We start from the raw sequence: 13,695 nt of genomic DNA, 5'->3' as shown, positions 1-13,695 counted from the left end.
CTTTTATTTATTTATCATTTGTATTTATTTTATTCTATTCTCATATGTATATTTGTATATAGCTTCCCTTTATTTCTTTTATTTTTGTTTTTTTATTCTGTTTTTTTACCCTCGTTACAAAGCTCTTACTAGCTTCTTACTTTATAGCTTCTTGCTGATGTAAATGGAAATAAACTTTAATTCTGTTCTATTCTATTCTATTCTAATGTTCAACAGTGCCGTTGATAATTAGTCTTCATATTTCCCGCGGTCCCTGAATCTACCATCACCCTAGCACCGTGGTGCCTTCAGGTGGCGCTGCGGGGCCGTTTTTACGGCGGGGAGGGGGGCAGAGTGCGGACCGGGCCGGGCCGGGGAGGAGAGACTGCCAGCTGGGTGAGTGTGGTGAACAGCCGCCCCTGTCACTCCCGTCGGAAGCTGGATGCCTGGCGGACGGATTCACTCGGAGGTGCCGGTGTGAGCCGAGGCGGCGGACGGACGGACGGACCGACGGACGGACTACCGGGGATGAAGCGGACAACCAGCGGCTGAACGGACCGGGATGTAACGGAGCGCAGAGCAGGATGCCCCGCGGAACAATAAACACTCCTCTGGTTGTTAGTTGAGTCTCAGCGGACCGAGCTAACCAGCAGCTAAACCGGCTAACGCTAGCTACATCACGGGTATAACCAGCTTGTTAAACTCTGACTATTTTTTTTTTACCACAACATGAACGAACAGCTAACATTTAGTCCGGTTAACTAGCGGCGCTACACTCGCTCAAGTTGACTAGTTAACAAGCTAACTAGCTCGGCTAATCCCGGCTATAGCATGCTAACACTACTAGTTAATGTTAGCAAGCTTTTAAGCTAGCAAAATCAACGCTAATGAAGTTAGCAAGCTGCCGATCACCACCAGTCTATAATAATAAAGCTTCAACAGATGTTAGGTTATAGATTAGCTGCTGTTTGGGTTAATTATTATTATTTTTGATTTTAATAACAGTCAAACTTTACTAGTTTAGCTAGCTAGTGAGCTAGCCTGCTAACTCCAGAATGAGCAGCAGCAGGTTTTGCTCTTGTCCTCCTCTCCGGACTCAGACGGACTTTCTGAAGCAGACCCCCCCTCTCTGTTTACAGCTACAGCAGCCTCCTCCTGGGGATCTGGTTGACATTAGCTCGCCATGGCAGCGGTGGTTAGCTACTCTCCACCGTGGTGGGTGAACCTCCTGCACAGGCTGCCCCATTTCAGCTTAAAGTTCGAGCAAACCAGCAGTGATTTCCAACCAGAGGACTGGACCTATCAACAGGTAAAACACCTCACTCACTCCTCTGATTCCCATTTAATAGCCCCAGGAATAGAAATGTCTACACCCTTTATGTCCAGCTAGTGATTGAATGAGTGTGCACTTCCAGGATGATGCCGCTTTGCAGCCCTGAGCTGAAAGCTTTTCTTTGTGGCAGATGACCTGTTTGCACCTGTGCTTTGTCCTCACCTTTTCATCCATGTCGCCATCTGTGTTGGCTGATGCAGCCACGTCTCGACCTTTTCCAGACTCCAGCCAGCTGGCATTGCCCGGTGCGATCCAGGCCACCCAGGCTGACTTGAGCAGATTTGTTTACGTGGTTGATTTTAAAGAGAATCTCCACATTTAGGTCAGGCGATGCTTCACCTGCATGTGGGTGTGCAGGTGCTGCCTCTGTGATTGGCAGAGAGACGCCACAGCATGAGATCACCCTTTGGGTTTTACATTGGACAAAGAAATCCTGTAACATATGTGGAGGCCATGTTGTAAGATGGTAAAATCTGTGAAAACAGCTGATTTAATTGCTAGATGGGAAGATGGGAAGTTTCTTATTTATCTGAAATGTACTGCTGTAATTTGGCCATGATATAATATCAGTTATCTTTGCTTTGTTTAGTAGATCTTCTGTGGTCGCTGTTGTTTTTAAAAAGGCTCTGAGAGAGGCTGGGAAATGAGTTCATAGGACTCTAGTTTCAGAGAATAATCACAACAAAAGTGGAAAAACATGGCTGAAAGTCAGGAGATAGAGGAAGGTCTCACTGTGATTCAGAAAATCCAGAAGTGAAACTTTGTTCCTGAGAAACGGGAAGACGCGGTCGAGACGTGTCGTCATCAGATGTGCTAAAGCTTGTTCACGCACAAGTAAAATCCATCCCTGTTTCACTTTGAGTGTCTTCTGTGGTTTTGGCTCAACTTCAGAGGAAAATTGATTAGCGTCTTATTACAAAGTGTTGACATGCTGTAGCGTTCTTCTTCTCATCCCGCTCAGTTCAGCCTCTTCCCGAACGCTCCGTTTTAGCTCCCGAAAAGCCCAGTCTGCTCTGATTGGTCAGCTCGCACAGGCCTCAGCAACCTCCTGGCTCCAAAGGGGAGCCACGTTAGCTTAGCAACATGCTAACACCAAGTTCAGCAGACTAACCTGCCAAATAAACAGCAAAACGACCAAAGACTTCTGCTGCTCTGCTACGACTTTCAACATCTTATCACCTGAGCTAGCATTAGCCGCATAAAAACAATGGTGGACAGTCAGGTGGCTTCAGGTTTTCAGTGGGACAGACTGTCGGCCTCCTGATGGGCTGGAGGAGGTCACATGATCAACAGATCCCTGCTTGTGACGTCACAAGAGGGACCAAATCCAAACGGAGCGTTTTCATTTTGATATTGACAGACGGAGCAGGAGAAAAGTACTCTGAGGGTCTCAGGACACACCAGGGGGACACGTTTATGCTGAAAAGACATTTATTTGTTGAAAAAGGTCCTCGTAGGACCTCCCAGCAGTTGTTGTCCAGCTCTCTGAGGTGGGATCAGGGGTCTTTTCCTGGTAGGATGACGGAGAAGTTCACTGGCTGGATAATGGCTGCAAACAAAATCACCATTAAAAGGACATTCAGTGGAAACTGAGCGGTCGGAGTAATGCACTTTACATTAAAACACAGAGGTAACACGGCTGTTTGAGCACCACATCTCCCAACAGGAGGGAGCCATAAAGGAGGCCATCATTAGCCTCGCTCACTAAACCGTCATTATTAACCCACTGCGCTGACAGGCTGCTAATTATTGTCACCGCAGTGCTCTCACTCAGCCTTCAGGGGAAGTCCTGACACGTCCAGATGGCTGAGCGACGTTACCTCGCACAGATCATATGGAAGAGGTGCAGCAGGATTACAGCGTTCGTGGGTTTCTGCTGCACCCAGTGAACCCTGATTGGCTGAACTGTGCCGAGCAGCACGCAGGAGTGAAGTCAGTCAGCGGCGCTTGTGTCTGATTATCTAGTCTGTGGTTTGTTGGTGTCACAGGGTGGGGACGCGGTCGCCTCCCTGAACATTAAGTTGTCAAGACGGTGCTCTGATGATGAGAAAAACTGAACAAGCAGAGCAGCCGCAGGGTTTTACTAAACAAAGGTGTTAGGACAGAAATGTGCCCCGGCGTGAATCCTCAGGAGAGGCCGTCGGTCTGACCTACATAGGAGCTGCTGCTGTTGGCTCAGAGCTGTGATCGTTTATTTCAGGTTTATTCCTCCGCTGTTGGCTTTGAAAGTCTGTCTGTGTATAATTCACAAAGCTGTGAAATGCAACAGATATCACCTGTTTTGTCTTCATCTCTCCACTTTTCTTTTACTCTTAATTTTGTGAATCAAAATCACATAAAAGTGGGATTTTGTTTATTTTTTGTTGGTTTAAATTTGTCTCTTCAGAGATCGAGTCCACAAGCAGTCGAGATTCAGGAAGTTTATTGTCACTCCGGTCGTCAGCGGCGAGAGACAAATCTAATCCAGTCTCATCTCTGTCAACACATATACTGTAACTGCTTAGTTATTATCTGTATAGCTCTCCTTACTTTTCTCCTACGTCACTTTTTTTTAATCTATTATTTCTATTAATGATTAAAAAGAAACACAGCTGAAAGAAAAATCGGTAATCAATGAAAAAAGAGAAAGATGAAAGTGAGAGTGTAAAATATTTATTAAAGCTCCTTGATGCACACAAATGGACAAAATGATAATGTAATATACCGCTGCAGATGTGTGGTGTCTCCACACTGTGGAGGCCCATTAAGCTCCCTGTTACTGACGGTAAAGTGGCGTCAGTGAGTTTCCATAACGCCGTCTCTCTGTCCACCAGTCCATCCTGTTACTGGGAGGCGTGGCGCTCGCCTGTCTGGCCCTGGACCTCCTCTTCCTGCTCTTTTACTCCATTTGCCTGTGCTGCCGGCGGAACAAAACCGAGGAGCAGCCCAACGCCGACTGCTGCTGCACGGCCTGGTGCGTCATCATCGCTACACTCGTCTGCAGGTGAGCGTGAACACAGTCACATGACCTTTTCTTTTGATTAACACGGGCCCACGACTCCTTTTACCCTGAACTTCAGTCAGAATATCATCAGACATATCGGTGCAGCCTTCAGTGAGAGTGTGGTTGAACTCTTCCTGGTGTTTGGAGTGTTTTGGTCAAGAGAGCCGGAGATGATGGTCTGTCTGTTGTGTGCTGCTGCATATAAATCATAAGAGATCACAACTGGTGCTTAACAGAGAATCAACAAGGGAAAGAAGGTGCCACATCCCAGAGGAGTCTATAATCTTTAAGGTGCATGCTGTATTCTCACACCCAGAGACAAAGAAACAGGAATAGGGAGGATGAATGTGGTCAGCACTGGACATGATGAAGAGTCTGAGAGAGGCAAGAACCAGCCTTTTTCTCTGGATCTGGTAGTTTTAAACCTGGGCCTGTTTGGTTTGATTGGTGCGGATCGCTTGTTGGTTATGAACAGGCTACAATGGTTGTCCGATCAAAGTAGATCCACTACAAGAGCTTGTTTGATCCACTGACAGGCTCAGATTGTTAATCTAAGTGTGTGACAGCATCATGGAAAGGATCCCTACAGAGAGAGACCTGGAAGATCCTTTTGGTTTAACCACAAACAGCCGTTATATCGCTCTCTGCACACACACCAGACTACATTCACTAAAACAGTCATTTTACCTCACAGAACACAGGACTCACCGGTCTGCTGCCGACTCAGTCATTTAGTTTATTTGTGCTATTTTGTTTTACACAAATATTGTGTTGCATCTGAACTAACCCCTTTAAAACACCAAAGTCATACATAACCACAAACTAACTAAGCGATCGAGGCAGCAGTAGATGAGCAACTCCATGTAAAATGACTTTTGTCAATGGAGTCTGGTGTCTTTAAACCAAGCGATATAGCGGCTAAATTTCAGGGACATAGAATTTAGTAATCACATTCAGTTAGTGGCCACATTTGCAGAGTCACCTCAATATGTCAGTATGTCGTTACCAACAAGAGCAGAACATACTGCCTTAGCAGCTAAGGCAGGGCGTTAATGGATGAACAAGCTAGTCATAAACTTCCTTGTAAATTCTTAAGAAAAACGCAGCTGTCCTGCTCAGACTGAGGGGAGTTATATGTGTATGTGTGCCCACATGAAGCACAAAGACCGTAGGGTTATTACATACGCCGGCTCCAGTTCTCTGTTTTTGTTATTTTTACGTATGAAGAGGATGGTGTGAGAACTGTACCATCTGGGCCTGCTTTCTGTCCTCGAACGCTGAATTTGTTTCCTGTTTTCCTCCCTGTGTGTTCGATGGGCCTCTGGAGAGCCATCGCGGCTGATTCAGAGCAGCACAAAGAGCTCGGGGACCTGACGAGTACAAGAACTGCATCACAATCACTGAATCTGTGCGCTGGGACCCACGCACACACATGTCTCAGTTACAGAGGAGAGAGCGGACGTTTCCGTGCTGTTTTGTCGTCTTTGCCTGGCTTCATTACGCTGTGAGAGACACTGGGATTATCTTCTGTTTGCGTTGCTTTCTCTGAGTTTCCACCGGTTGACATCGCAGCAGGGCGGCTGGTTTTGTTTTCGCCTCCTTCACACAGCAGAGTGTGACAGGAAAAGATTAGCAGCCCTGCAGGAAGAAGGAAAACCCTCTGATTCACTGATTCGGCCTGAGAGTGACTCACTTATGATGCTTCATCCCACTCGATGTGGGACGGCGTTCAGCTAAAAGACCAACAGCTGCAACGTAGGAAGAGACATCGATTCTCCAAACTGTCCCTCAGAGACGGAGGTTATTTCACTGACGCATTCAGAGAAACATCTCTAACTCTGCTGTGGGGCATCGTAGACAATATTTCATCATTTTCATAATGAACTTAGAAAATTAGAAAGTTTCCCATGTGATTTTTTTCTTCTTTAAACTTTAAACACTCCAATACTTCAGCCACAATTAACTTCACAAATATAGAAAGATACAAAAAAAGCTCAACATCTCCAGTGAAAAGAAATATGCAAATATAAATATATGATATTTTAATATTATTGTAATTAATACAGGCAGCAAACAGGTGGAGCGTTTTATTAAAGCTCTGTCTAGAGCAAATATTTTCCTGTTTCGTGTTGGGTTGTGCTGTGTTAGAATGGTTTGAACCGGTTATTTCATCCAATAGAAACCGACTTGGTGGCGTGCGTTTTCCAGGAAATATGGATCCAAGTTGGCTCTTGATTGGGCTTAAAATATGAATATTCAATCTAAAAGAACATGATATTTAACCTGATGAAGGCAGACGGCCCACAGGAGGCGCTGTTCTTATGTTCCTGTGTAAATCGGCCTAAAATTAAAACACTAACAGACAGAAGATTCTTTCTTTTTGCAGCAGGAAGCTCAGACTTCCTTCTTGAGTTGTTCGCCCGTGTTTCAAGTTGTTGACGTCAGTACAGAACGCCGTGACAACACGGTGCGGTGGCGTCACCCAGACCCAGTTTTTAAGACGCTCCAGTGTCTCAGTGTGTCACCAGAGTAAAGATGTGTGTGTGATAGTGAACCAGCCCCCCCCTCAGCATCCATTGGTGCCAACCATATCAGCCCAGCTGGTCACCAAGGGGGCAAAAAGTTAGTGCAGGTCTATAGTGTGTGTGTGTTAGTTAGTCAGTGTGTCAGTATGTAGTGCAGGTCTATAGTGTGTGTGTGTGCTAGTTAGTCAGTGTGTTAGTGTGTAGTGGAGGTCTATAGTGTGTGTGTGCTAGTTAGTCAGTGTGTCAGTGTGTAGTGGAGGTCTATAGTGTGTGTGTGTGCTAGTTAGTCAGTGTGTTAGTGTGTAGTGGAGGTCTATAGTGTGTGTGTGTGCTAGTTAGTCAGTGTGTTAGTGTGTAGTGGAGGTCTATAGTGTGTGTGTGTGTTAGTTAGTCAGTGTGTTAGTGTGTAGTGGAGGTCTATAGTGTGTGTGTGTGCTAGTTAGTCAGTGTGTTAGTGTGTAGTGGAGGTCTATAGTGTGTGTGCTAGTTAGTCAGTGTGTTAGTGTGTAGTGGAGGTCTATAATGTGTGTGTGTTAGTTAGTCAGTGTGTCAGTGTGTAGTGGAGGTCTATAGTGTGTGTGTGTGTTAGTTAGTCAGTGTGTCAGTGTGTCAGTGTGTAGTGGAGGTCTATAGTGTGTGTGTGTTAGTTAGTCAGTGTGTTAGTGTGTAGTGGAGGTCTATAGTGTGTGTTTGTTAGTTAGTCAGTGTGTCAGTGTGTAGTGGAGGTCTATAGTGTGTGTGTGTGTTAGTTAGTCAGTGTGTCAGTGTGTAGTGGAGGTCTATAGTGTGTGTGTGTTAGTTAGTCAGTGTGTTAGTGTGTAGTGGAGGTCTATAGTGTGTGTGTGTGTTAGTTAGTCAGTGTGTCAGTGTGTAGTGGAGGTCTATAGTGTGTGTGTGCTAGTTAGTCAGTGTGTTAGTGTGTAGTGGAGGTCTATAGTGTGTGTGTGTGTGTGCTAGTTAGTCAGTGTGTTAGTGTGTAGTGGAGGTCTATAGTGTGTGTGTGTTAGTTAGTCAGTGTGTCAGTGTGTAGTGGAGGTCTATAGTGTGTGTGTGTGCTAGTTAGTCAGTGTGTTAGTGTGTAGTGGAGGTCTATAGTGTGTGTGTGTTAGTTAGTCAGTGTGTCAGTGTGTAGTGGAGGTCTATAGTGTGTGTGTGCTAGTTAGTCAGTGTGTCAGTGTGTAGTGGAGGTCTATAGTGTGTGTGTGCTAGTTAGTCAGTGTGTCAGTATGTAGTGGAGGTCTATAGTGTGTGTGTGTGTGCTAGTTAGTCAGTGTGTCAGTATGTAGTGGAGGTCTATAGTGTGTGTGTGTGTTAGTTAGTCAGTGTGTCAGTGTGTCAGTGTGTAGTGGAGGTCTATAGTGTGTGTGTGTGCTAGTTAGTCAGTGTGTTAGTGTGTAGTGGAGGTCTATAGTGTGTGTGTGCTAGTTAGTCAGTGTGTCAGTGTGTAGTGGAGGTCTATAGTGTGTGTGTGTGTGTGTGTGTGTGTGTGTGCTAGTTAGTCAGTGTGTCAGTGTGTAGTGGAGGTCTATAGTGTGTGTGTGCTAGTTAGTCAGTGTGTCAGTGTGTAGTGGAGGTCTATAGTGTGTGTCTGTGCTAGTTAGTCAGTGTGTCAGTGTGTAGTGGAGGTCTATGGAGCCTCCATGAGGACAATAAGCAGAAACACCAATGGAGGCTCTGAAATCTTTCTGTTCTATCAGATCTCCTCTGGAGGTTCACAGATCTTTAGTTTCTGTTTCTACATCCACTGTTGTTCTGGATCAACATGTTCTCTGTCTTTCTTTAGTCTCCTCTGATGAACAACATGTCTGAAGTCTTTTCTCACTCATTCTGCTTTAGTGACTTCTGGAACCTTTTAGCTGAGGTTGGACACATTTTAGGGGCATGAAGAAGAAGAAGGTCCTCCAAGAAATGACGTCACCAGAAGAAGAAACAGCAACGTGGACGCAGACGGACCATATGAATTAGTTTAAAGGGTTAAAGGTGGAAGGTTATATGTCCACAAACTTGCAACATGTGGACAAAAGTATTAAAATATTAAAAGAAATGTTCATATTTTCCTTTTGGGCAAACGTGAATGTTTCCAGGGCGGTTTCCAGAAGTGTTTTCCTGCAGCCGCTCTCCTGCCTGAGTGCAGCCTTTGTCTGCCGTGCTGTGGGCTTTTGGGACATAGCTGGTCCATTCCTCTGTGTTTCCATGGTTCTGTATGGACTCTTTCTGCCGGAGCTGAAAGGAGCCTGTTGACGGGGCTCTGAGCCGACAGGGTTAACGTGGAGTTCACACGCCTCGCCGCCCCCCCTCGCTCGCCCTCCTCTCTGTCTCCTCTCTGTGTTTCTTTTAGCTGATCCCTCCTCCTCACCACCCTGTCTCCCCTCCCTTCCTTTTGTCTCCCCTCAGCGCTGGCATCGCCGTCGGTTTCTATGGGAACGGGGAGACTTGTGATGGAGTGAACCGGCTGACGTATTCCCTCCGCCACGCTAACCGCACAGTCACTGGGGTGCAGAAGCTGGTAAGACCGAGAGCACAAATTACACCAACACGTTCAATAATTCATGGCCCGTCTGCCATGAGCCTTCCTGGTTTCTCCAACCGCCAGATCTGTGTGGCGAATCCCCGTTTCTCCCCTCTCAGCTCAGTCACGACCTTCCTTGTCCCTGTGCTGTCTGTAGGTGTCCGACAGCACGTTCTCATTGAACCAGACGGTGGACGACACCCTGCAGCAGCTTGAGGCCCAGTATGCGCAGCACGCAGACTACCTGTCCATCATCCAAAAGCTGCAGGGCCAGCTGGACGAGCTGGTCAGGCAGATGGTGGAGATTCCCTTCTGGGACAACAGCAGCATGTCCCTGGAGGAGCTGGCTGTCGGGATCGAGCTTTTCGACTGGTACAGGTACGACTGTGATAGAGCGGTCATTAACACAGTACAGATTAACGCTAGGGGAGAAAGCAATCTGGAAAAGGCAAAAAAAAAGCCTGGATTTGGAAAATGCAGCTCTCCCCTCTCAGTTCTAAGCATAGACACACGGAAAATGCTCCTGCCAACACCGTTACATGCAGCCCTATGGGATTTCCCATCCTGTTGAGTCTGTGGTGTGAATCTGTGAAGCCCTTTGAGATGATTTGAGGCTCTAACGTTAGGATGCTGGAATTAGCTGCAGCCTTTAGCTACGGTTAGCTGGAGGCTAAACTATTAGCAGCATTGAACGTAGCCGCTAATAGCCTGCTTTCATTGTAAATCTACGGACGCAGGCTAACAAACCACTACAACACATTTAGATATTACAGAAGATGAAGTTAACCTCAATCATCCCAGTCGTTGGTGTGATCCCGATGTTGTTAGAGGAAGTTACATGAACATGAACTTGAAACAGCCGTAGCCTTTGGCTGACGTTATGGTTAGCAGCAGAGATGGGCTGTGATTTTAAAATACTCATTAGACTATTAAAAATCCAACAGTTAACACAACATGAATCCAGATCTCTGCAAAGACAAACAGTTTCTTCGTTGCTCATCCAGTCCATCTTCCCACAACCGACCATTAGCTAGAAGGGGTTAGCTTAGCTCTTCCTCCTCCCAGGGTGTGGTGGAGGGGTAGAAGTATTCGGATAATCTTTGAATAGTGACATCAAGTAGTATTTTTGCTTGAAATGCACATTCCCAGTTAGCAGGAGGCTAAACTATTACAATATTCAACATGGCCGCTCGTCTCCTGCTTTCCTGGTGAATCTGTCACCAACATGTGGATGTTCTCAGAGTCTGATAATAACGTTCCCTCCATGACAGAAGCTAACGAACCCCGTCAGCACACTTAGATGTTGCAGGAACATGAAGTCAGCAGCTTCATGGTGAACTTCCCTTCATCTCTGAGACTCTTGGTGGACTCTGACCTGCCTGCTGCAGCTTTCATGCGGCATAAATAAAACTATTCAGTTGCTGTCTGACGCTGCAGAGCGAGGAGAGGCAGCAGCAGCAGTGTTGATGAGCATATGAGCGTCACAGACAACAACAGTGATTCATCTGCTTCATCTCAATAAACTTTCAGCGCAGACACACACGCCTTCAGCTACTCTCTGCCTGGTGAAGGCATCGCTGCCGCTCGTAAACTGCCGAAATGTTCAAAGCGACTTGGTCTGTTCCCCGGTGAGGCGGTGCTGGTGTGTCTCTGCATTAAAAATCACTGAGTGAATCTGACTTACAGCAATCTCAAACTTGCGCTGAGTTTTCTGGTTCGGTAGACGGCGGAGATGTTCGTCTCCTCTGAGATTTGGTCACGAACGAAACAACGAGATTCTGTTGGGATGTAAAGAACAAATCAGAAACATCAGGAGAGATTCTTGCAAATACGGCAATAAATCAGCAAACTTGGATTCAGGAGTTACTTCAGAAATATATACATGGCATTAAAAGGGGGCGGCTTCAATATTTAATGAGTGTGTTAAAGATGCACACACGGCAGTGAGAAGACCGGAGAAAATGTTGGGAAAAGGATTTCAGGGAGGAGATTATTTAGAAAACTGGAATAAATTAAAAGGCTTTGGTGAAGTGCAATCACAGCTTTTTAGGAGAGGGACCAAAAAATAATTATTTTATGATTTCTTAATGTCTGATATTTCAGTCTATGCAGACAGATGGGTGGATTTTAAAGTATCTGAGCTATGATTCATGTTTCTATTATAACTATGTGTATCCATGATAATGTAAAGATGGTGTGAAAGTGGTCTTGCAAAGTGAAGAACCTACAGAGGCTGCAGCTCCTCTCGGCTTTACGGAGCGTTATAACTGTTCGACGTCAAACCTTTCTGTGCAGTTCGCTCTCACTGCGTCATTTTTTAGCACAACAAGCAGCTGTTTTCAATGAAAATACTGTAAAAATTCACTGTGCAGTTTCCCTCAGGACTTGGTGGAGACCAAAACGGAGCTAAAAGAGTAAAAATTTCACTTACATTCACCAAGTGACCAAACATTACTCTAAATTAATGTTAAATCTTTACTGGATATGTAAATAAATCACTGTTTTATCGAATTAACTCATCAGGCGACGATACGCCAGTGTTATGTGTTCAGATCTTGTTTTTGTCCCCCCCCTCCCCCCAAGAGGCCAAAAAATCTATAACTCAGGTTTAATAAACAAGATAAAAATGCAATAATAGTAAAAAAGCACTGAAATCTATAAAGCTTCCTTTATTTAGAGCAATCTTAAATCAATATATTTGTCTTTGCTCGCTCTGAAGAAAGAGCTCCTTCTTTCCGTTGAGAGTTTGTCGTCTTCGCTGCTCTCGGCCGTTTGTTGGTGATGACGTTTGTCTCCACAGGTGGCTGAGCTACATAGGCCTGCTACTGTTCGATGTCCTCATCTGCCTTCTGGTGCTGTTCGGCCTCATCCGCAACTCCAAGGGAACGCTCGTCGGGTGAGTGTCTGCCCCGGAAATTATTGTAGCTGCTGTGACTGAATAAAAAGCCATTAGCTGAACAGGGACACCTTGTTATTACAGTTTAATCAGGATCACAGTTATTAAACATAAGCATCCGCAGGACTCTGGTGATTAGAAATAACACTTAAAATCTGCAGGTCGGCCCTTATAATTTGGTTAATGCTTCATATTAAATAAAAAAAGGCTGTTTGTTTTTATAGGCACTAAAAATGACACAAGAAATGCAATAAAGCCAAAGCCAAAGGAAATGATATTAATCCCTCATATCACTAAGACCACTTAGTGTTATTGATCAAGCGCAAGAAAAGCATCTCTGAGCCAAATGTGTTCAGTATTTCCTCAAATAAAAACCAGCAGTCATATAAAAGCAGCATCTCAATTAAAAGCCGGGGGGCTGGTGTACATTTTAATTAAATAAACTCAACAATATGATAATGATATTTTCTGTGTGTTAACATCTAACACATCTCAACCCAGGACGTCAAATACTGTCGCTAATGTGATTGAGAAATAAACACCTGCCTCTAATAAAGGCTCTCTGCAGCTGAAGCAGGTAAAAGCCCCCAGAATCATTCACAAAAGCTGCTTAAATAACTTGTTTTCAGTTATCAAGTAAAGTAGACTCATTTTTGGTCTTTTTAATTCACACAACTTTACCTCACTGCTGCTGCGTTCACATTCAAATCATGATGGGAAAAAAAAAGTGTTTTCTCTCAGTGAAAAAACATCAAACAGCCAAAAAACGTCACAGAGACGGAAACGAATTTGGTTTATTAACTGTCTGCTTGTAGCGATGAGCGGTTTCCACTGTAGTTAATTGTTCGGCTTAAACATGTTTGGAGATGAGATTTGTGTGTTTTATATACACGTACTAAGGGACCGGTCTAATTACCGTAAACATCCGTCCCTCTGCGCCCCGTGGATGGTTGTTGTTCACATGAATAGTTTTGCTGTAACACTGCTGGTCAAAGGTCCTTAAACGCCTCACCTCCTCCTGCTCTCCCCAGGGTGTGCTTGTTTGGTGTGGTGGCTCTGGTAATCAGCTGGCTCTCCTTTGGGATGGAGCTGGCCCTCTCTGCGGTAAGTGTCTCCATCAGAGCATGGTCCTAATTATGGATAATTGGATCAAACGATTTCTGTGTGCACAGCCAGCGACCGCAGAGTTTGGCCTTTCGCAGGGGCATTTTTATTTTTATGAATCAGTCGAGCTAAAAACTCGAGATGTGGCAAGAAAACTAGAAACTCCAGAATGACGGTCGACTGTTATGGCAGCTCATGAATGATCCTTTTTTGATACAAGAAAATTACATTAAACATTACAGTACAAGTCTGTTTTGTTTTTTTTTACACCGAAGGCAGTTTAGTTACATAAAAAATTCAAACCTACAATGTGGTTTAATTTCTGTTTCAACTCTAACTTAAAGTTTTATATTTCCTTGGGTCCTT

The 13,695-nt window shown here is 45.0% G+C and overlaps 1 protein-coding gene across 2 annotated transcripts in view; it reads left to right on the top strand.

Annotated features, from left to right (window-relative positions):
* Positions 1-356: 356 nt before the first annotated feature.
* Positions 357-13,695, top strand: part of ttyh3a (tweety family member 3a) — a 30,523-nt gene continuing 17,184 nt past the window's right edge. For both annotated transcript variants that reach the window (XR_011585594.1, XM_070848374.1), the window contains exons 1-7: positions 357-662; positions 1,119-1,288; positions 4,126-4,295; positions 9,215-9,326; positions 9,487-9,707; positions 12,130-12,225; positions 13,257-13,329. Coding sequence is in view for 1 of the 2 variants with exons in the window: in XM_070848374.1 (XP_070704475.1) it covers positions 1,163-1,288; positions 4,126-4,295; positions 9,215-9,326; positions 9,487-9,707; positions 12,130-12,225; positions 13,257-13,329 (798 nt within the window). In the remaining variant the exon portion in view is untranslated. The remainder of the gene's footprint in view (positions 663-1,118; positions 1,289-4,125; positions 4,296-9,214; positions 9,327-9,486; positions 9,708-12,129; positions 12,226-13,256; positions 13,330-13,695) is intronic.

This window comes from Pempheris klunzingeri, chromosome 17 (assembly GCF_042242105.1).
Source record: "Pempheris klunzingeri isolate RE-2024b chromosome 17, fPemKlu1.hap1, whole genome shotgun sequence".
In the NCBI taxonomy this organism is placed as follows: Eukaryota; Metazoa; Chordata; class Actinopteri; order Acropomatiformes; family Pempheridae; genus Pempheris; species Pempheris klunzingeri.
Note: the sequence above shows the minus strand (reverse complement) of the source record. Positions and strands in the feature narration are given on the sequence as shown.